The 23,452-nt window shown below is 48.3% G+C and overlaps 5 protein-coding genes across 5 annotated transcripts; 3 read left to right on the top strand and 2 right to left on the bottom strand.

Annotated features, from left to right (window-relative positions):
- Positions 1 to 464: 464 nt before the first annotated feature.
- Positions 465 to 3,029, top strand: JR316_0011387 (uncharacterized protein; the record flags this gene model as incomplete). Its single annotated transcript, XM_047897043.1, has 2 exons — positions 465 to 596; positions 657 to 3,029. The coding sequence occupies 2 exons, from the start codon at positions 465 to 467 to the stop codon at positions 3,027 to 3,029; spliced, it is 2,505 nt and encodes an 834-aa protein (XP_047743452.1).
- A 278-nt stretch (positions 3,030 to 3,307) lies between these two features.
- JR316_0011386 (uncharacterized protein) lies at positions 3,308 to 5,618 on the bottom strand (the record flags this gene model as incomplete). The annotated part of the gene is made up of 5 exons (XM_047897042.1): positions 3,308 to 4,281; positions 4,331 to 4,626; positions 4,783 to 4,908; positions 4,954 to 5,249; positions 5,304 to 5,618. The coding sequence occupies 5 exons, from the start codon at positions 5,616 to 5,618 to the stop codon at positions 3,308 to 3,310; spliced, it is 2,007 nt and encodes a 668-aa protein (XP_047743451.1).
- Positions 5,619 to 6,497: 879 nt separating this feature from the next.
- Positions 6,498 to 12,089, top strand: JR316_0011385 (uncharacterized protein; the record flags this gene model as incomplete). Its single annotated transcript, XM_047897041.1, has 9 exons — positions 6,498 to 6,785; positions 6,839 to 8,106; positions 8,149 to 8,305; positions 8,796 to 9,298; positions 9,345 to 10,087; positions 10,137 to 10,395; positions 10,425 to 10,668; positions 10,721 to 11,017; positions 11,070 to 12,089. 9 exons carry the CDS (start codon positions 6,498 to 6,500, stop codon positions 12,087 to 12,089), a joined length of 4,779 nt encoding a protein of 1,592 aa, XP_047743450.1.
- Positions 12,090 to 12,316: 227 nt separating this feature from the next.
- On the bottom strand, positions 12,317 to 13,596 carry JR316_0011384 (uncharacterized protein; the record flags this gene model as incomplete). Its single annotated transcript, XM_047897040.1, has 4 exons — positions 12,317 to 12,889; positions 12,938 to 13,102; positions 13,160 to 13,368; positions 13,422 to 13,596. 4 exons carry the CDS (start codon positions 13,594 to 13,596, stop codon positions 12,317 to 12,319), a joined length of 1,122 nt encoding a protein of 373 aa, XP_047743449.1.
- Positions 13,597 to 19,937: 6,341 nt separating this feature from the next.
- JR316_0011383 (uncharacterized protein) lies at positions 19,938 to 23,047 on the top strand (the record flags this gene model as incomplete). The annotated part of the gene is made up of 4 exons (XM_047897039.1): positions 19,938 to 19,946; positions 20,001 to 22,307; positions 22,383 to 22,710; positions 22,761 to 23,047. The coding sequence occupies 4 exons, from the start codon at positions 19,938 to 19,940 to the stop codon at positions 23,045 to 23,047; spliced, it is 2,931 nt and encodes a 976-aa protein (XP_047743448.1).
- Positions 23,048 to 23,452: the final 405 nt, after the last annotated feature.

The following is a 23,452-nucleotide window of genomic DNA, read 5'->3' as shown; positions in this document are numbered from 1 at the left end:
TAAAATTTACTTGAATTAATGCCATTAGTCTTACATTTTATAGGTTTTACGGGAGGAGGTTCCTTCAGTTTTTCAAGAAGCCTGGTAAGATTGTTGAGACTGGTGTAGTCAATGGGGGAATTTTTGCTAGAGGTGGGAATAAAGTTGTAGGAGGACATACAGTCCAGAAAGTGCAACTGGGTGGGCTTGTTTATATATCTCACGGAATACAATACTATCCGAGGATTCTCCATGACACGGAAATAGATTCACCCGTGTATCGAACTTAGCAACTTTTGCACAAACTGGATCTGGTGAAGAAATCACATGACTCAGATTGTACATGTTTGTGTATGGTTTTGTTTTGCGGGACCGCTTTTTTTTAGACTTTTTTTAGACTAACTCCAACCACGATCACCACCCTCACGTTCTACCGTGCCTCACCACTTTAACGCGTCTTCCCCCATAAAAACACGCTTTTTTCAATGGCCGCTTCATCTTCCACCACCGCCACCTTCGCCCAACGCCTCGCTGACTGGGAAAAAAAGTTTACCGAGTGCTACCGCAACGGTGAAAGCGCGTTCAACGCTGAGTTGGAGCAGCTTTACAGGGACTTGGTAAGTTCTCAATTTTATAAGATCATGACTTGCTCAACAAAAAAAAAAAAATTCCAATAGGTTCCATTGTGTCAGGAGCATGTCAGGGACGCCGCACGCTTCCGGCTCATTGACTATGTTGCGAGCCCCGTTGTCTACTCGTACAAAGTCATCCAGGGCAAGGACGGCGAGAACATCTACAGGTTTGAGGTCGACTGGGCGACGCTCAAACATCAAGTCGCCAACTTCAAGGCCTACCAGGAAGGCCAGGAGGCACAGAGGAAGAGGAGGGAGGAGGAGGAGCAAGAGAAGAGGAGGGAGAAGGAGGAGCAAGAGGAGGAGGAGAGGCAGAGGGTGGAGGAGAGGAGGAAGAGGGAGGTGAGGAGGAAGAGGGAGGAGAAGAAGAAGAGGGAGGAGGAAGAGGAGAGGGAGGAGGAGGAGGAGAGGCAGAGGGAGGAGGAGAGGAGGAAGAGGGAGGAAGAGAAGCAGAAGGTGGAGGAGAGGAGAAAGGATGAGAGGAGGAAGAGGGAGCAGGAGAGGAGGACCAGGGAGCAGGAGAGGCAGAAGGCGGAGGAGAGGAGGAAGAGGGAGCAGGAGCAGGAGCAGGAGCAGGAGACAGACGAGGAGAGGAACAAGGAGGAGACGGAGAAGAGACGGGCCGAGAAGGGCAAGGGCAAGGCAGTCGAACCCCCGGTGGAAGACGGACCCGTGACAGACGCCCACAAAGACAAGGGCAAACGGAAAGCGGCGGACCCCGTGGAGTCCATTCAGTTGGCTCCAGCGGATTACAGGGGCCCACGGACAAAGAAGGGGGAAATTATTCCCCACATTACCGCCTCCAACATGCCCGGTCACCCAGCGTACAGGGAGAAGCTGGAAAGATTGGCGAAGTCCAAGCAGGGGAAATTCAGGAGCAAGGCGATCATAGGAAGCCACACGGACGAAGACGCGGACGCGGACGTCGACGAGGACGACGAAGGCGATAACAAAGGGGCACCGCCTACCACCCCCACTGCCACCCCCACCCGGAAGATGCGCACGCGTTCCGTAAAGAAGGACACCGAGGACGATGTCCCCCCCATCAGGAAGGCGCGGTCGAGATCCCAGAAAGTGCGCCAGGTGCCAGAGGGGATGGTGGACATGGTGGAAAGGTGCACGGCATGCATCAAATTCAAGGTGCCATGCTATGTCAAGGGGGAGACAGGCACTGAGCCTCTCGTCCCCGTGAAGCACCAATCTTGCGAGTCTTGCAAGTCTCGCAAGATCCACTGCAGCTTCTACCCGGGGCGCAACACCTTCGTGGGTCAATTTTTGACGACGCCACTGGGAAGCTATGGGGAGGCGTTGAAGTTGGAGGAGGGAGAAGATGTTCCGGCGAAGGGGAAGGCCGGGGAAGGGTCGTTCCCCGAGGATGTGGGAGAACTGCTTGTGCAGCTCTTTGAGCGCCAAGGCAGAATCATGGAACGGCTGGACGGGTTATCCGCGTCCATGACGGCGATTAATGCACGGATTGCGACGTTTGCCGAGACAAACTTGGCGGTGGAGAACAGGATGAAGAGCATCGAGGACGGCATCCAAGAGGTGAAGGCCGAATGGACCATGGCCAAAGAACAAGTGGCAGGAAGCACCTCGCTTTCCGTCACGATGTTCAACGACATCACCAAGAGGATCAACCACGTCCGAGATGTGGTCGACGATTTGCTGGAGCAGGATGAACAAAGGAATCCCGCCCCCAAACAGGCAGCAGGACCCTCCAAGACGGAGGTCGAACAAGAATCGGGTCCGTCGCGGACCCGTGAACCCACCTCTGTGCCACAATCCCCAAGCGCACCACCACCGCCAGCACCCCTCCCTTCCCCACCTCCACCTCCAGCAGCACCCATTCTCCCTTCCCCTCCTCCACCACCGCCAGCACCTGTCCTCCCTTCCCCTCCCCCACCTCCACCCGCACCCGTCCTCCCTGCCGTGTCTGCGCCACCAACAGCGCTATTCTTGCCCGGTTCGACTCCGGAAGCGCCTTCGCCCCCCCCAGCTGGCCGACCCTCGCTCCCACCGGTACCGCCCATCCTTTCCCTGTCTCCACCACCCCCTCTCCCAGCTCCACGTCCTCGAAGTTCGACGTCAAAGGCCGCACCGTTGTCAAAGGGTGCACCATCGTCAAAGGCCGCGCCATCGTCAAAGGCCGGCCCATCCTCAAAGGCTAAGCCATTGTCAAAGGCTAAGCCATCCTCCAAGGCTGGGCCATCCGGGAATGGACACTCATCGGAGTTGTCTGATCCCTCGGACAGCGACGAGGTTGAAATTGTGGAGGAGGAGGATGTTGAGATCGTGGCGTCCACGCTGCCCGCGTCGAACATAGCCACAAAGACAAGGGCTGGACGAAAGCGAAAGGCGGAAACGACTCTGGCTGAAGCATCGCGCTCGCCCAAAAAATCCAAGGCCCAAAAAAAGTAGTGTATTTCAATTCTTTGTAACTTTTTTTTGGTCTCCTTTTTTGCCTGTCATATATTACATTGCTCACATCCCTATACAATTTTTTCATCATTTGGACTGTATATAGTTTTTACTCTCATGTGCTCATCTGTTTTATACCTCTCCCAAAAAGTAGCACTTGATGATTTTTAATGAACCCCGCTTTCTGTTTTGATTTTGTGTGAAAACATGTTTGAGAAACATCAAGATAAGAATAAAAAGCATCACATTCAATAGGTATCATGAATCTACTTCAACAGCTAGGCTTTCAAAGTTTTTTTTCTTTGTCCTTTACCTGCTACAGCAAGCAGACTTGCTTCCTGAAGTGCTAAGGCATCCGAAGTCACATTCCTGCGGGCCCGTGTTTCATCCGTATCTGGACTTGTTACTGTCTCCACAAAGGCATCACAAGTCACGTCCCTGCCGGCCCGTGTATTATCCGTGTCTTGGGTTGTTCCTGTTTGGACTCCATCTTCTTCCACTGTGTTAAGTGGATCTGAGTAGGGCTTTGTTCTTTTCCTAGGTTGAATCCTTCTAGTTGGTTTTGGCTTAACTGGGGGGGGTACAGAACTCTCTTCATCGGGTCCGTCCATTTCCGCCGTTCCGACATATGGCTTTGTTCTTTTTCTTGGCATAATCTTTCTAGCTGGCTTGGGAGGCGCCTCCTCAACCTCTGGAGTTGGGCTGGATGATGGATTGACAATTGTTGGGCTGGATCTACTTGGTAGAGAGGGTGGCTCGCTAGATCTTGAAGGTGCGTCGGTAGGAGTCTCATCCGTCTCTGGCGTGACTTCAAATCTGGCAGTAGTGCGTGGCATCGCGGATGCCGGACTACCCCGTCCATTATCAAACTCTGACAGATTGGATGATTCAGAGTCGCTTGAAGATTGGGTTTGAAGTCGTATAGCTTTTTGCCTCAGCCGACGTTTGGTTATGGCTGCAGGAGGTGGAGGTATCGGGTGGGCTTCTAGGCCGTCAAACAAGTTGGACGGATAGAGAGGTTCCATAATGTCATAGCCATTTCCAAAAACCTTTGAGAATTTAAAGGGGATGTCTCCTTGCGCTTGACGGTCCCTCCATAGCTTGAGAATTGCAGAAGTTGACTCCAGGCGGAGCCGGCTCGGATCCGTCACGGGGATTGAACTTGGCCAATACTCTGGATCAATCATTTCTGCAGAACGCCTTTCAAGAGCATCCCAAGGAACACTTGAACCAGGCCTATCCTTGGCTAAAGCTGTATACATAGTTAGCAAGTTTGTTGAGGACATAGACAAATTACACACCATAAACCTTGTTCATGTAAATTCTAATAATTGACTTTTGCGCATAAGCGACTTCTCTCCCAGTTGAGCCATAGATAGGACTAGGTACTATTGGAAATCCATTGCTGCTAAACTTGAGGGATTTTTCATGAAACGATGCATCTGGCAGTGCTGGATTGGCCACACCCTTCTCTATTTCTGAAATGTGGACGAGGTATTGAACAAACGCTCTGCGAAAAGCGGCCAACTCGGATGGAAAGAGTTGCCCAAAGGAAGGAATTCTGACATCGTCGAGTGCTAGATCGCTTGTCTGGGTCCTTCAATGCCCATCAGTCAACATTAATACGGGCCAAATTATTCCGCCGTGAATGCTTACGGCGGAAACTTTATCCGCCGTAGGGTGTTTACGGCGGATAAAGTTTCCGCCGTAAGCATTCACGGCGGAACTTGTTCATGCCGTGTTTAACACTTACATTGAGTATTCGATTTTACCCTCAATATCATAATGCCCCTCAAAGGTAATGGACCTCATACCCATTCTCTGCCACTTAAGTTTCTCCATTTGTCGAAGTATTTTTCTGCCTTGCCTGGCAGCAGTCCTGCAGATGTCAGATTGACGGCGGAAACAAGTTCCACCGACTCACTTTGCCTTCATTGATTTTGAAACACCTTTCTTATTCCATTCCTCGAGGATCTCCATGAACCTGTCCCGCTCCTCCTGAGTCAATCTGGCCTCAACCTGCTTACGTCCTTGTTGATAAAACTTCATCCAATCTTTACTTCCACGAGCAGCATTCCCTGATAGAAGCGCAACCTCGGAGTCAATCTCTGCCGACTTCTCCTCACGGAATACCGTCTGAAAGGTTATACGGGAGTTCAATCCTTCCAATTTTACACCAATTCGATTTGACGCATGGTTTCTAAACCAATTAAAAATTCGCTATTGTGATGGTTTATGTGTGTAACAAAATTTTCAAAGAAACAACGAGCTCACATGCTTCTTCACCTTCCATTCTTTGTGTAGTTGCTTATCTTCCTTCCTAGCACGTCTAGAGTATCTGTGATCCCATGTAGCTTGCAGCTCAGGTATGACAGTGTTCTGTATGTAGTCTGCTTTGGATGACTTTGATGTATCTTTGTAGGGCTGTACATGCTTTTTCAACACGCGCATTTCCTTTGTGGTCCATATATTTGATTCTTCCGGCGGAAAGTCACCCTCCGCCGTCTGTCCGCTTCTGGGTCCGTTGTGGGTTGTGGCATTTGCGGTGGAAGGAAGCGGATCCGCGTCGGGGGATGCAATGGTGGGCATAATTGCAGCGATGTAACAAGTAGCTTATCGATGAGTATCTGTGTGATCTAGTCAAATCTCACGTCATACGGAGATAAAATAAGCTTCCGATCATACTAAATGAATGATGTGATGTCATATTTTTCCCAATCAGGTAATCCCGCTTCATCGTCGGCCACGATGATCAAAGCATGCTGGTCGCTGTCACATACATTGACCTCATGATTTTGCAATAGTTCCCTCTGCACTCAATCAATAAACATGAAATTTTGTAAACATTTAGCGCTTTATATAAAGATAATCTTACAAGGTTTTAAATTCTTGTTAGATGGCTGTAAAGATACAGAAACACAAAATTCAAATTCACGTCTTCTCACCCAAAACTTGTGAAACCCAAAACGGCAGTCATCTCAGAGACCATGAGAGGTATTCAAATGCATAATTTTTTTCAAAAAATATAATGATCCCAGTGAGCTCATTTTGACACATTTTCTAGTATATTGAGAATATCTCCTTAAATACGAGGATTCACATTCTACAAAAAATGTCATTCGGTAGCTATTAAAAATATCTTTCATATGATATACGCCGGAGGAATGAGGGGCCAGCCAGTGAAAAGATATTTCAAAAACACTCCAAAGTGTGGTTCTGAAAGGGTCGTTCTGCATCATATTGTACATTTATGATGGGATCACGTCCATTTTGTGCATCTCTGGATTAAGTTTTGTTCATAACATTTCACTCACTCATCCAAATATGCTGCAAGATAGATCATATGAAAGCTATTTTTCTCCTCTTTAAAACGGCATAATTGAGGGAAATTTATCTACAGAAATAAACATGTTATACTACATTTAGATCTGCGCTCACAGGCTGTCAGACTCTTTGTTTCCAACATCCATGGGCTTCAAGAAAGTACCTGATAGGGGATCGGATGAGGAGTTTCCCAATGTTCGGGAGGCCTCCTGGTCTAGTGGGGCCAAGAAACGAAAGAGAGGGCGGCCGAGGATCCACAAACTTCCTGCAGAATCATCATCAACAAACCTCCCTCAAACAACGACTTACTCTTTCCAAAACCATGAACACAACATTCTGGAAGAAGAAATACCTCATTATCCGGGAGATCTAACTGATCAGCAGGTACTTGATAACCTGAGACAGCTAGATGACGACAGAACGGGAGGAAAGGTATGTTTTAACATGTTTTCAGTAGAATGATCAGGATGACTTTACCTATCCAGTCTCAAAATGATTACCTGAGGGAATGGCTCCCGAAACGAGAGGTGTATCTTGGAACAATGATTGGAGGAGAAGCCCCGGATCCGGATCTGAATGGACGGTGTCAGCAATGTCAAGGAATGTCTGGAGTGTGGAGATGTTGCCAATGCTTTGGCTCTAGAATTTTGTGTTCTGAATGCCTGCGAAGAAACCATCAATTTACACCTTTCCACCGCGTTGAGAAGTGGACGGGTCTATATTTCCGTCCGGGAGCTCTGTGGGAAGTGGGTGTCAAGTTGTATTTGGGTCATAATGGGAAGCGGTGTCCTTATCCCACGGATCCGAGCCATCTAGGATGCGACGGCGGAAACAATTCATCCGGGAGTCATGGGCACGGCGGAAACAATTCGCCCATCTTTGAGGATGAACACGGATTGGACCTGGATCCGCTTCCTGCGAGCAATGACCAAGAATCCTTTACGGCTCAGCTTCTGGCGGACCCGGAGGTACCCCATTTGGTTGAGCTGGACGATGGAGACGATGAAGATGATGATCTATTCGAGGAAGTCGATACAACCTATCTGGACCAACCTCGTCCAAAGGCAGCAGACAACAATGGAATTCCTTTCAAGGCAATTGTGCACACCTCCGGAGTCCATTATCTGCCCGTGCGAACATGCACATGCCGGTCCGTCCGCCTTCCGTCTATCGATTTACAGTATCTGGAGATGGGATTATTTGCAGCCAGCTTTGAAAACGTTCAAACTGTGTTCACAGTTGAGGTCCTTGAGGACTTTCGGATGGACAACCTCGAGTGCAAAACGTCGGCTTATCAGTATTACCAAAAGTTGCGAAGACTGACTTCGCCAGCGTTTCCAAAAAAGGTGCTGAACCGCTATCGTGAATTGAGAAGGCTTAGTAGAGAATACAGGGACCTTGTCCTGAGACGACAATACGGAGAAGGGCATACAAGAGAAGCGGTGGTCCCTTACTATCATCATTGCCATGATTCATCACCAGAGAGGATGGGTATTAATGTATCTGATCCAATTGACGGCGGATCTGATAGTCCGTCTCAAGAAGTCGGAATGTCAACGGACCCGTCTCTGGGACACGGCGGATTAGATGGTCCGCCTGCACCACAAATGATGCGGACCGAGGATCATCCCAAAGTTGAAGATAGGAGAGGGAAGTTGGCCTTATTCTGCCCCGCCTGTCCACAGCCTGGAATAAACCTACCTGATACCTGGATTGATGATGCTGACAGGCAAGTTTTAGTTATTCTTCAAGGGTGACTGCAATTAACAGCAAATAGCAATCTGTACATACGTAGTTATGTTGCAGATGGTAATTTCAAAGCAGATCACCTCAATCAGAAAAACGAGGGAGACGATGTTTGGTTGAGCGTTGGAGAAGGATACATGACTGCTCCGGGCCCATACAAGGAGCACATCAAGGAAGCAATTTCTCTTGCTCCACGTTATAAACGGGTGCGTTATCTACCATGATTTATCTTTCACGGCGGATGCTTACGTTCCGTGTCACAATCTTCCACGGCGGATGCTTCCCTTCCGTGTCAAAAAAATCTTCCACGGCGGATGGCTTATCCTCCGTGTAAAAAAATATCAGGAACAAACATGTCATAACTACCACGCCCAGAAAGCTGAAAACAGAGTCAGCCCGGGTAAGAGAGTACGTGGAATTGGGGCACACGCTTGCGCTAGGCACGGATGCTTCTGTCCATCCAGCGTTGTCGATTTTGACAAAGGCGAAAAGCAGATGCACATGGATTGGTCTTTGACTCAGGCCAGGGAAACTACCAACACACAGGGAATCACAAAACATTTGGAAATCTACGATATAAACTGTCAATATTGCGTTAACTTGGCAAGGCGTCTCTCAGAGTCCACAAAAATGCATTGGCCACCTTCTGTTAAAATGATTTTTGCAATTGGTTTATTTCACGTCCACGGGCACAAGACGGAATGTCTTTACAACTACGCATCCACCTATGTCCCGGGTGTGGGAATCATTGACGGAGAAATCCTGGAGCTGTTGTGGTCCGTGTTAAATGACACATCCCGGAGTACACGTTCCGCTACCACTGCCCATCGAGCAGAGGTTTTGGACGACCACATGGGGGATTCCAACTGGAAGAAGACCATTAATATGGCTGCAACAATTGCTGCAAAGTTCAAACGGGCACGGGAACAGTCCGGAATCACAGACCGATTTTATAGGGGTATCACGGATCAACAAGATTCCGGGCTCATCAACACTTGGGAAGATGAAATTTCAAAAGCAGAAGCGGACCGAGAACAAGGTGTGGCCGACGCTGTTGGCAAGGTAATGGCAAGCAAAGTGAAAACGGCTGCTGGACGCCAAGAAATTGAATTGCATCTTTCAAATATGGAACTTACATCTAATGGTGCTACTGGAAAGGCAGCATGGATATCATCCGGCTTAAAACTGGAGCAAGCGCAGTACGATTATTTCAATTGCATCCTACAGAATTTAACATGCTTTTAGATTGGAGCTCAGGGACCATGTCAGAAAGCTCGGAAAGCATCCTTCCACCGCGCAGAAACTTGACTTGGTCAATAAACGTCGCTCCATGCGGACCCGCGTTGAAGCCTTCTGTCGATCCGCTATGACCTTCATGGGCGAAGATGTCTTGGAGGATATTCAAGGGGACATCGCTCCCATACTTGACTATGAAGTCAGTGACAACGACGATCCTGATCTTGGAAATGTCAACATTACCCGCGCGGATCCGGAACGACAGCCGCTTCCGTTTCCCTCCGCCGTCAAACAAGATTTCTTTGACGGCCTTGACGCGGGAACAAACCTCATTTTAAAAGGGCTTCGCAAACTTGAACTTCAAATAAGACATGGCCACGCAGAGGACTGTCTGGAAGCGGTCCGGTCAGCCTTGATCCAGCTTTCTTGGCAGTATAAATATCAGGTTCGGACCGCCGACTCCGTCTATATGGGGACTCGTGCTTGGGATGGCGTCAAGCTTTTGAATGCTTCCTGGAAATTGCACCGGCGACTCTACAACACAAACCGTCAGAAGATGATCTATTTATCTGCTGGCGTGCGAGACGAGGATAATATTCGGAAACAATATCCCATTCTGCAAGTCCATGATTGCAAGCATAGTAATGCCGTGTCGGATCCGAACATTCGCGGAGGAAGCTCGGACCGTCTAAGTTGGATTTGGAGATCCCGTCAGGGCCTGGACAATGATAATCAATTATACGTTAATGAGTGTGAGTACTGCTATTTGTATTTCTAATTTTTTTCTCAAGGGCTTCTTAGTCTTTAGGCTAAACTGGCTCCGCGCGCGAGCTCAGAGGAATAGATGGCAAGAGGAGCTGGCCTTGACAAAAAAGGAAATGGAATGGACTGTCAGATTTTATGTGTATATGGCAAAGACATGGCGTGCACGGCATGATTTTGTTCCTGACAGGTTAGTTGGTCACAGGGCAAATGCTCAAAAGCAGATTGCCATGTGGAATGATCTGGGGCGGGCCGCGGATAAGGTCTTCCGTCAAATTAACCCGGAGTATCCGTCCGTGTGGAGATTTATAATTACAGATTAACCAGTTCTTTGAACATTCTTGTTGTATCCCATCTCGTTGAATTCATGCACTTACCGCGGCTTTTTAAACCTCCTGTCGAGGACGAACATCATCTCCTTACCTATGATGAGCGACGTGCTCTGGCCAAAGTTCATGTCCATATTTGTGGTGCACGGATCCGTGCCGGATACCGTTTGTTCATTGCAAACGGAGACTCTGTTTCCTCCGTGCGTCGCCAAAAATGGATGTATTTGCTCGACCTGGAGGTGGTAAGACAGTAATTTTGAACGATTATATCTTGTATTGAGAACTGGTCGTCAGGCTATACTGCTGAGAGTACTCGGATACTGCTATGTCAATGGATTCCAAGTCGATATTCCATTTTTTATATCAGAAATTCTCAATCAGAGCGTACATGCCGTTTTGAACCGAACTCCCCACCATCGAGCTGTTCTATTTGAATCTCTAAATCAAAGCTGGTCAGCATGGGAAGATGATGAAATTTTAAATCAGACCAAGAGCTGGGGATATTGGTGGAGGGACGGATTTGCTGAAGGCGATGAGTGGCAAGTTGCCTTTGTTACCGTTGAATCGCAAGCAAGAGAATTTTGGAACAAGGTATGTTTTTTTATTGCTGTGGATTATATCTGATTTGCGTCCTTCCCACCAGGTGGTTCTGCCTGAATACCAACAAGAGGTACTCCGGCTAAATAATCAGAGGAAAGAAGCTAAGGAGGGCGCAAGTTCATCTACCTCTGGGCCTCCAAGAAATCAGGAAAACAATCCCAAGGGCAAGGGAAAGGCGGCTGAACGGACATCCGTCCCCACCTCGGGGAAGCACGGATCCGCGTTGACGGGAAAGCACGGCTCCGCGTTTTCACCGCCCACGGGGAAACCCAATCCGCCGACCCGTGTTGCAAACACGCGGGATGAAACATCCCCAATTGCAATTTCTGACCACAGACCGCCCTACTGTCCCCGCTGCGGTCAGCCTATCCTAACGGGCGTAATGAGGGAGTTGGCTCACCTGCGCCGGAATGTGGCGGACAAAATGAAAAATGCCCATAAAGCAGTGACTACTTCTTCGGCCGCCTTGGGCAGATATTCTGTATTGGAGAAGATGTGGATTGACTCTAAGGAGCACCCGTTCTCTAACGGCAAGGGGCTTTCAGCCAAATACAAATTTCAGCATCCCATTCACCCTTCTCCTGACAGTTGGGGCGCTATAACGGCTCAAGCCCGGTCCTTCGAGGTCTCAAAGCTCAAAGTCGCTTCATTTTACATCAACGACATTTTTTATTCTTTTATTGCCGTCAAGGAACTACCTTTTCATCCACTCTGGTATCATTCGCCACCCTCCAACACTGCAAATATTCATCTCCCAACAGATACTCTGCCTACTCCCGGTTCCGTCAGCCCTCCGTCAAATGCACACACCAGCAATGCCTTCCTTTTTAACGCAAGGTCAAGACCTGTTTTCCCGGGAGAAGAGGATGATATTGATAGTACGTCCGATACCACTGAATCCTCTACACCAGCTACGTTTTTAGAGCATCTCGCACAGGACTTTGAAGAGGAGGCGGATGAGGAGTCTTCCGCCGGTGATACGACGGAGGAGTCAGATGCTTCCGGTAACTCGGAAGAGCTTAGCGAGGACGTGTCGGAAACACCCTGGGATGAGGAATCTTAGTTGCCCACCTCTCGCACAGGACATCGAAGAGGAGGCGGATGATGCCTTTTCCGCCGGTAATACGACGGCGGAGTCCGATGATTCCGGTAACCTTGGAAGAGCTCAGCGCGGGCGCGTCGGAAACACCCTGGGACAGAGAATTCTGGTTGTTCTGTAGCTTTCGTACCGTTTTGTTTTGGAAATATAAAAAAATCTTCCCCAAACCCAACTTCCAAGTCAAAAACTGATCATATTTCAAAATCAAAAGTGTTGGTGGCCGGTAAATTTGCAAAAAGATCGTACGTAGTAGACCATCCCGCCTCTTGGACTCCCAGCTCTTTAAATACATTCCTACGCATGTAATAGACTATGACTGCCCTATCTCCCTCGCACACCGCGCCGTGTTGAAGCAACCTGCCGGTAATTGCAACAAGGGTCATGGGATCATACTTGTACCGAAGTCCAAGGCCAGGAAGCTCAAGCCGTCCGTGTTCACCCTTCCCAAGTGGCATCAAAAAATCGTACCATGAGTAGCATGACCCATTATCCCGATGGTACGGTGTATCTCGGTTGCTGATGGCGGTCATGACTCCAAAGGGCGAACTCCATATTGTGAGAATTTGCTTCAATATTTCGGCCTTATGGACGAACTCCGGTTCCGCAGCAAGCCGTTGAAGAAATTTTATTCCCGCCCGGTACTGCTCGGGGTGTATAATGCTCAAGATGGCTCCCAGCAAAGCCGAAGATGTCATCATGTCTCGTATAAACTCCTGTCCAATAGGATTACACAAGTCCAAGGAGACCTCAAGCGGGTTGGACGTCTGAGGAAAATATGAGGCAGTATAATACTTAGCAAACAAGTTTCTCACCTCATGGCCTTGCTGAAACCATGCCGGGGAAAAGTTAAGATTTCCAGGTTGAAGCCAACCTGGCTCATGTCGAAAGTAACTGTCATTGACCCTCCAGCTTGTGGCCAAAGGTGCCGCCTTGTGAATCATTGTTTCAATATCCCGTAATGAATTCCACACACTCTCCTGTTACTCTTTAGAACGCATAATATAGGAATTAATCGGTCCGTTTCTAAAACTCACCACCCTTGTCTCTGACAAAATACCTGGCAGGTACCACACCAATATGTTGCCTGCACTATCGATTACAGTTCCGGGCAGGGTTTGGTACTGTAACGTGGAATGCACCGGAGGAAACTGGTCTTTCAGGCGAGCCTCAACGGCAGAATTCTGACCCGTGCAACGTGCGCTGAGATGGGTCAAATATTCTTCTGCATCCCACGTCGTATATTCTGCCATTCACACATTATTTAATCTCAATTTTCAAAGCTTATTGATTGCATACCTTGATTTTCAAATGCCTGCAAAATCACTTCCACAGCTAGATTGCACTCAAACATGGTCTCAGCACTGAAGTTTTCCCGGATTTGATTAGGCAGTTCTGCATGCCAAAGACGACTAGCTATCTTTGCCTTCATGTAGTTTGAGAGGGATTGGGTTAGCTCAAAGGCATAATCCATACTATCAGGGTATGTGGAAAGGAATTTGCTGCCAGTATAATCTATACACCTTATTACATATATTAACGGTCATCCAATGTACGATTCAAGGCGGATATTTGTCGGAATACAGAAGCGGATGGATGAATGGGTCCGTCTGACAGCACAACACGGGTCAAGCGGATCCGTCTGCTTGCAATACACGGGATGCAAATGGACCCGTCCGGCTCATTTCCGGCCCGTGTTTCTTCCGTGTAGGTAGACGCGCGGATCCCGCAGGCCACCCGGCGGCTCCATTTAGCGCTAAATGGCACGTCATGTACGCTATGATTTGCCAGGCTAAATCACACGTACATCACGCTAATCTCCTAATTAGGTAGCGGGAGTAAATCCACCGTATGTCACGTAATATCCTTATTATTAAATCTTAGGTAATGTACGTTATAAATAAACTGTCTTATGTGCTGTACCACCTGTTGCTCCTAATGGTTCCGGCGAGCTTCGGGGAATTTCCGCAGCCTCAGCAAAAGTTATGGAGGACTATCTCAAGGACGGCGAGATTAATCCGGCTCTGGCACGAACACAGAAAGGTTTTTTTAGCGTGTTCGCAGCATGGATTCTAGAGGACGACTTACCCTTTACAACTGGTGAAACATCTGGCATTGGTCGCCTTTTCAAATACATCGAGAGCCGATACATGCTACCATCAGACACAACTGTTCGCAACTATCTTGCAAAGATTTTTTGTGAGATGAATAGAGTTGTAAAAGGCGAGTTAGAGGTACGTACATTATACTCAATACCCAATATGTGGACTAACATATTGTATTCTGTAGAGCGTCAAATCAAAAATTGCAGTCTCGACGGATACCTGGACTACAAAATCAATGATTTTTACATTTGCGGGAACCATTGCCACCTGGGTATCGGATGACTGGGAGCTGGTAGAACGGGTAATCGACTTTCATACAATTGTTGACAAGGAGCATGAAGGTGAGTATGCTGCCAAAGGGATGGCAAAAGCTTTGTCGGACATGGGTGTTTTAGAAAAGATGAGCCAGTTTTCATTGTGCGATGCTTACTAGATCACGATTACTTACCTAATTTAATACCTCTTAGCAGTAACCTGCGATAATGCGGCAACCAACGATGTTCTTCTGCGAACACTATCTCGTCTTCTAATCAACAAGTTTGACATACAATTTATTCCTGAAAATGCGCAGATTCGCTGCCTTGCACACGTCATCAATCTTGTAGTGCAAAAAATTCTTGCCACTCTTGGTGAGGCCGAACATCCTGAAAATAATGACTATTACGAAACAATGAAAGATCTGCCGGTACACTACGATGCCAACAACGATACAGCTGTTCAGGAAATGGAGCGCGAAGCTGGTGAAGGGGAAAATGGAGATGAATGCACCGCCTTTATGGTGTCTGCTGAAGACAAGGAAGATCATATACTTTTGGCCGGCTCTATGCCAGCCCTCAGCCCTCTTTTGAAGGTAGATTCTTGCATGCTGGCTGGAGCTTTCTACTTAATTGATTCAATTTTATTTTAGCTTCGCACAACCGTATCAAAGATTTTATCATCTCCTCAACGGCGTGCACAGTTTCGTAAAATTGCATCAACAATGTATAGGGACGAGGTAAAACCATCTTCTAAAATTGATACCCCTTCATCAACTACAGCAGAACCGGCACCCAAAGTATTGATTGCCCATTTGCTACCTATCCGGGATGTTCGAACACGGTGGAACTATACACACGCAATGATAAAGCGGGCTCTAATGCTTAGAAATGTTTGATTTTCTTCACGTTTTGCATCTGATAAGATTGTACTGACTTTGAATTTACTATAGGCAATTAACGGATGGGCATCGCTACATGGGTTTAGTAGCCTTGTGCTTGACCGAGAAAGCTGGTCTTATCTCGAGAAGCTTGAAACTATTCTGGAACCCTTTGCTCAGGTTACACTCCAGATGTCGCATTCCAACACTCCAACATTACCCTGGGTCCTTCCAATGTATGATTTCATGGATAAACATCTCTCAAAAGCTGCGAGCGACATGAACTTGCTTCCATCACTTCAAGAAGCAGCGGCCGCAGGACTTCAAAAGCTGTACAAGTATCATGGGAAAGCTCAAAACTGTCATTACAACATTATTGCCACGAGTACGTTCTTAAACTATTTTGCTATTGCCACAAATGTGTCTAATCATAACTAGTGCTACATCCATTCCTTGGAATCAGATTTTTTCGTCTAGTTGATGCTTCTGGTGACCGAGCTGCTAAAGCTCAGACCATTTTCAAGCATGCATTTGATCGTTACAAGGCTACATTTGAAAATTCTCCGAAGTCAGCAGTGCCACTTACTCGACAAAGCTCAGCCTCCTCAAGTTTTCTTGATGAAATTGCCTTCTTCGAAGACGATGCAGTAAATGAAGAGGCAATTTCTCCCACCACAGACGAACGCGAGCATTTTCTTCAAGCTCGACAAATATTTGGTTGTGGAGAACCAAACAAACCTTTATTATGGTGGAAAGTAAGCAATTTCGTCACTTATTAATTGTTTGGAATACTTTACTAACCATTGAGAATTGATAATTCTACAGAACTACGGGCACAACTTCCCGGTCATTAGTAGAATGGCCAAAGACTTTCTGGCTATTCCAGGAACAAGTGTCTCGGTGGAGAGACTTTTTTCAAAGTCACGTCATCTGTGTGCTGACCTCCGGTCCTCTTTCATCATAAAAAGTGCGGGTAGATTACAAAGCATTGTAAACCCAATTAAATATTTTTTTATTCGAAATTCTCACACTGCGTTACAACCCTCTTGAAATGTTGTGAGAAACCGGAAATATTGCAGTGTGAATAAATTAATTTGAGGTTTACAATATTTTTGGGTATTGCAATATGAAAGAATAAGCGGCTAGTTTATAATCTCAACAAATTACTGTATGAGATGACAAGGAATCAAGAGCGTTATAAAACATTGCGAGAATTTATTGGGTTTCTCAATGATAAGGAGGATTGAATGGGATTTTGAGGCACCCAGCAGATTATAATAGAACAAATTTATTTATTCAGTAATAAAAGTACAGGCATGGTATGTAAAGCAGGGCAGAGCAGAGCAATAATTACAGCAATGAGAGACATCAGAATTTCTTAGCCTTACGTTTGATAGGTTGGCGCGTTCCCTTGGCCTGGGTCCTGGCCTTTTTAGCTGGTGGTTCTTCACCGTCGGCGGCGGTGGCGTCAGAATTGGGAGTAGGCTGGGCCTCATCCCCGGTCTCGAAGGGGTCTGAAGGTGGTGCCTGTAGCTAATATGAGCCCTAGATAGAGAATGTAATAAATACACTCACGTCTTTACGCTTTGGACCAGGGCGGCGTGGCGCCGCTTTCCTCTTTGCAGGGAGCTAATCATAATATTAGTGTAATGAACCAATCTCGAGTGAAAACGCACCTTGATCTTGATCGGGGCTGGTGGGGAAGGGGAGCGTTCGTTTTCGGAAGAAAGAGAGGAAGAATCCTCGGAAGGGAGGTCAGGGGGGGATTCTGAAGGGATCCTAATCGCGTTTAATGCCATTCGGCGACGGGAGACTTGTTGAGGCACAGGTTCCGCCAGTGAAACAGCTGCAAATGCTTTAGCTAGCGCTGGTGCAGACCCATTATCTGGGGCGGGGTGGGAGGAGGGTGCGCGTGCTTGAGGAGATGCAGGTGCGGGTGTGGGTACACGAGCAGGTTCGGGTGTGGGTGCACGAGGGGGTGCGGGTGCAGGTGCACGAGCAGGTGCACGAGCAGGTGCACGAGCAGGTGCAGGTGCTTGAGCCGCAGCGGCCATTTGAGCTTTACGCCGTTCTACCGGGTCTCTGAGGCGTCCGTCGCGTGCACTACCTTCCAAAGGGGACGACTTCTTGTCATGATCCACGGGCTCAGATGGCAAGATAATGTTCCTAGAAATTCATTAGCATAAAATCAAGCGCGTAAGGCACGCTTACTCTTGCCACCAAGCCACAGTCTCCTTGGCCCACGTATCGTCATCAGAAAGACCCGACAGAAGCGTCAGAATAGATGCGTAGAGGCGGTCGGCCTTCAAAATGCTCTTCGCCTCAGGCCAAGTCTTACCGCTGATTGCAATGACAAGCTTTGAAGGAGGTTAGCACTGACAGACTACTGGCAATGTCCACTTACCATCATGCAATAATAACATATGAGTCTTATCGTTAGTTCATATACTTTGTGAATCTGTCCTTTGCTGGCACGTCCTCCAAGCCTGTTGGCCTCGCCTACAAGCATACGTTGGACGAACTAGAGTGCCAATATGTATCAATGACATGTCAAAACATAAAAAAAAACTTACTTGGGGACCCAAGGGTGGTCGAAACAGACCTTGGACCTCGTCGTCTATGTCAAATGGGATGTCAGGGTCATACAAGCAAGCTGGCCAATCCAGCGCGTCTCCATTTTTGGTATCGGCTTCGAGTGATTCACATCGCACGCTATCCACAAATAAATCAACTCATATTCGCAGAAAATAACAAGCCGACTTACAGAATTTCACGCGCATTGAGGTCGGCGAGCTCGGCGAACTTGACACGCGGGATTAAAAGAGCGGCGTATGCAGGGTGTTTATAGCCCCGGTTCACCCTGGCACAGGCCAGTTTGTAGGCCTGTAGGTCAAGTGGGACCCTCAGATCAAATGGGATCAACTCCGGGATCAACTTATGTGCCTTGAAGAGATCGTCGGATCGCGAATGAGCTGCAGCACTCGATACCTTACAAGTATGGTTAGTCGATCTGTACATGCGACCTCACAAAATTCTTACCAAATCAATGACTTTGCCAATCAAGGCAGAATTGTCCTCGCACTTCTTGATGATATCCATAAGGTCGGGCATCAAGTCCTGCATCTCATAGAAGGACCAGAGCTTGGGTTGTAAACTAATATATGCATAAATAAATGCCCCAGAAAAAAAAAGGCGCATATACTTACTCCAATATTTGTTGTCGGGTCATACCATCCGTTATATGGTTGGCCAGAAACTCGAGACCCTCTTGGATGACGCTCTTTACGTTCATAAATGGGTCGATGGACTGGTGAATCCATCTCGCGCCCTTCAGAGTGTCTGCTAGTTCGGGGCATCTACAAATAACGTTAGCGGTTAACGCGCACGGGGACGGGGGAGGGGGGGATTCAGGCTTACTCGAGTTCTTTGTTGGTGTCGATAGCCGTGAGGGCTTTTTCAATCTGGGTCGGGGTGAGCATGGTGGTGGATGGTGGTGGTACGGGAAGAAAAGGGATGAAAAAAACTCCCTTCCGCATATACCGAGCGCAGTGGTTATGTAATGGACACCTGAGGAGGTACAGATGTCCGCGCTATTCCGCGCCATTGCCATAACTAGCGGGCGAAGGAGGCGCGATCGCCATCGACAGCGAGCTGTCAGAGGATAAAAATAGCCCACCGCGAATCACCATAGCCAGGAGGTAGCCACCCAAGACGCCCCAGGTATATCCGTGTGTTGAAGCTTGTGGCCAGGGCTTTCGACAACGAGAAGGGGTGTATACGCGCACCCAACGAACCCCCAGGTATTTCCGTGGGTTGAAGGGTGTGAGCACCGACTTGAGCAGCCTACAGACTACGGAATCACCGTAGTCAGCAGGCTGCCACCCAACGAACCCCCAGGTATTTCCGTGGGTTGAAGGGTGTGGGCACCGAGAGCAGCCTACAGACTACGGAATCACCGTAGTCAGCAGGCTGCCACCCAACGAACCCCCAGGTATCTCCGTGGGTTGAAGGATGTGGGCACCGAGAGCAGCCTACAGACTACGGAATCACCGTAGTCAGCAGGCTGCCACCCAACGAACCCCCAGGTATTTCCGTGGGTTGAAGGATGTGGGCACCGACTTGAGCAGCCTACAGACTACGGAATCACCGTAGTCAGCAGGCTGCCACCCAACGAACCCCCAGGTATTTCCGTGGGTTGAAGGGTGGTAGTGGTGCGGAAGTCAACAGAGCCAACAAACGGAACCCTACCCAAATTCAGATTCCGCCTGATGGCAATTTCAAACTCCGACACGCGTGGTGATCTCAACACGTTCCTGCGTCATTGGTTCTTCTTCGCTACCCAGGCTCATTGCTCGGGCAGCCTCACTACCCAGGCTCATTGCTCGGGCAGTACGCGCAAACTACCCAGGCTCATTGCTAGGGCAGAACGCGAGACACTACCCAGGCTCATTGCTTGGGCAGAACTCATAAACTACCCAGGCTCATTGCTAGGGCAGAACGCTTAAACTACCCAGGCTCATTGCCAGGGCAGTACGCACAGATAAATTGGAATTCCTGCTCCCCCGACTGTCCATAATGCCCCCCGTATGTATCTTACAATATCGAGGTGTATTTGGTTGCTAATTCTACGTACAACAGACTACGCCCTCCTTTGACTGGTCCCAGGGCTCCGTCTTCCTACAAGACGGTATAATTTACTACTCTCCCAATTGTAACCGACCAGTCCGTATCAAGGCCCCAGAGCGGAATCACCCCCACCCATTCCCCGAACGTGCAGAGCCAGATCCCACCTCTGTCAAGCATCCTGTCTGGTGGACAGACACCTTTGGGTGGATGTCCTTCATACCGCTCAACCCATCCTTTATCTCCGACCCCTTCGACACCTTTACCTGGCAGCCTGAGCTGGATGTAACTCCTAGCTATAATACTCCACCCGGTCCCACTCTCTACCAGCTCGAAATTCATACTATAAAGCATTGGCGGTTTAAGGAACAATGTTTACTGGAAGCTGCGCACAAAATGAAGCTATGGTACCACGTACCAGCCAGTCAACCACCCCCGCCTTCCATCTTTAAATACGATGAGCCCTACACATCGAAAGAAGAAGCTTATCGCCAGATTAAATTGGCGCGAGATTGGTTTGCCGTATGGATGGGATTCTTTGCATATTTCGCTGCGTGTGCAAAGTATGACAAGTATTGTGCAGGAAAGATGGTGAGAGAACAGGGCGAGTTACTACCCCGATGGTATACCAGGCTGCTCGAGGAGGTTCCGATGCTACAGCGATCCTGGTTGGACGGGCTTTTAACATCGCCAGCGTGTGTATTCTCACCCGACACTCAGCGTGCAGGGATAGTTATTCCCTGGTATGAATATGACAATCGGAGGCCCGAGATACAGTTCTTCCTGGACCAGCAGATTCCTGTTTTCTTTCCGTGGTGTGCCATCGCAGAACAGGCCATCATAAACAACCCCACCCTTCGCTATCTTGAGCCTCCTGCAAACCTTGTTTGGGATGCCCTTGAGAAGTTTCTGAACCGATTCCCCAGTGTTCCTCTCGCTGGCCTAATCCTTAGGTCCTACTTTCGATTTCATGATCGCCCGCTGCACTCCACCAAACATATATTGAGAATGGAACACAGTACGTCGTTGGTCACGAAATATATGTATGAAAAATTTGCCTCGCAAACCGACAAGGTCAAGGCGGCTATGGAGGAGAACCAGGTGGAGGCCACGGTTGCAGAATTGAGGGAGATAGTAAGCCGAGCCATGGACATGGACCTCGCAGAGGCCGAGCGAGCCATAGCAAATCTCCCCACTCACGATTGGATGGACAAAGGTGACTACCACCGGAGAGGAGAGTTGTACGACCACGTCTCGATATTCTTGGAGAAACGCGAGAGAAACCAGCGCTTTATCATTGCGACTGAGACCGAGGACGCAAAGATCAAAAGGCTTCAAAGAGAGGAGGCCCTCCCGGGGTACAACACATCGGTCTATAGGTGGAAAAGTGTCACGACGCCGGGGGGGAAGGAATTATACATGCGAGTTCGCCTCCTTCGATCAAAGCACGAGAGACTGTTCGCAAAGGTGCCTCCCTCTCAACGAACATACAATGCAGTCTCAAACGAGTGGGACATTTTTGATGAAGTGGATTTGCCACGAAAATATCTGCAATTTGTGGACCCCCCTCCTAGGAAGGACGGTTATATCTACGACTATCCTATCCAAGCCGCCCGCATCAATCCCCAGTCCATCATCCCCGACAACGATGTACCCCGTGTGGAATCCGTTCCCGTCATCCCAGAACCCTGTGTAGACTCTTCCTCGGGTGGTGCGACTTCCCCTCATGAACCTCAGTACGAAACATTCCCCATGGACACGGAGGAATTTCAGGAGGGGCCTTCCCAGCCTCCGGTACATCGTCCAGAGCCGGGCCCCTCCACCATGGATACCGACACTGATGAAGCTTCGAAAATCCACGATTACGATTGGGACACCGCCGACCTCATCTCCAACTTGCGATACAGCTATGGATTCGTAGCCTCTGTAGTCCCGAAGAAGGAGGATAAGACACCGGAAGGCTGGAAACACGCCTGTCAACACTTTGGGTTTAGGAAGGATGGGGCAGAACAGTTTGTCTCAAACACGGATCGTCAACTCATCTGTCAGTTTCATGACGGTTTGATGGGGTCAACTGACCGTCCGCTCCCTCAAGACATTCACGATCTCCACCCGCAAAATTACCTATCCCTTCAAGTTTTAGGGAATCTCAGCCTCATCCATCGGCCCATCCCAAATCTATTTGTTTTCGCTCATCACGACATACGTGCACCTCAGGAAGAGTCCGACAGAATGTCTGCTGATTGGAGTATTGGAGTCGAAACCCCAGAGGCTGCTTTATATGTCTTACGAGTCTTCCAGTCCCATCCTGGGCATACAGTTGTCAGTGTGGCACACAGACTTTTGTCCAAAGGAGTGCAGTTTCGAACTCTTGTCGGGCGTAAAAATGTGGTTCAGGTGCATCAACCCTACAAGGAAGTTACCTTTTACCGCAAAGTCAGCTACAAGTTTACCAACGACGACTATGAGTCCTCGATGCTGGCCTGTCGGCAGATACTGGACCAACAACGCGGTCGTGCAGCGCTACTCATGGGTGGAATAGTAGGACGAATCGCCAAAGAGTATCTGAGCACAGAGTCTGTTCTCCAGGGCCCATCAGTGGAATTGCTGAGAAATGGACGCGGATATGTCGCTAATCCAGAGGCCGAGTTGCTGGCTTACTGCGATGACGGGCTTACAGAACACGATATTGCGATTATTATCGGGTCGTATTCTCTCATGACGGGTAAGTGTTCACTACATTTAACTGATCGCTCTATTTAATGTTGTTTTTAGATTTTAAAAATCAGGTCGGAGTCAAGTCTTGGTTTCCTCCCCCGGCGGTATGGAATGAAATCGACAGGAATGGGATAGGATGGCTGGAATGGACTGAACGCAACGAGTACTGGTACCAGACTAGGCTGGAATTAATTCGAAATGGCAAAGCGCAACCTTTAACGCTTCAAGACTGGAAGAGCCTTCTCAAAAATAAGCCAGTCCGTGTTCTAAGGGAATCGGTGCGAGCTCGATCAGCGGCATTTGTCCATGAACATATCCCCGTAACCAGGAATCCTCGTAGATAGGTAGCACATTTTTCTTGTTTCTTCATTCACGGATCTACACCACTACTCACAGTCTATTTTTGCCTTCGTACATACTACAAAACAAATTTTATGTATACTATCTATATTTCTTCGTACAAACTATTGGTCAGATATCATGTATACCACGGAAAAAATTGTTTGGACCTGCATCGAAACATGTGTGAATCAATTCTGAGCCCAAAAAACATAAAAAAAACATGAGATTGCTTACAGTAAGCCGGTTAGGCCAATCAAAACTCCGCTAAGTTTTGAACTCCGACACCGCGCCCTATCACGCCTGAGGTTGATGTCTGCACTCTCCTTATTCGCTCTACCCAGGCTCATTGCTCGGGTCAGAACGAATCGGTGGCTCGCTATCCAGGCTCATTGCCGGGATAAGAGCTT

This window comes from Psilocybe cubensis, chromosome 11 (genome assembly GCF_017499595.1).
Source record: "Psilocybe cubensis strain MGC-MH-2018 chromosome 11, whole genome shotgun sequence".
Lineage (NCBI taxonomy): Eukaryota > Fungi > Basidiomycota > Agaricomycetes > Agaricales > Agrocybaceae > Psilocybe > Psilocybe cubensis.
The sequence above is the reverse complement of the archived record's forward strand: the minus strand, read 5'-3'. Positions and strand labels throughout refer to the sequence as shown.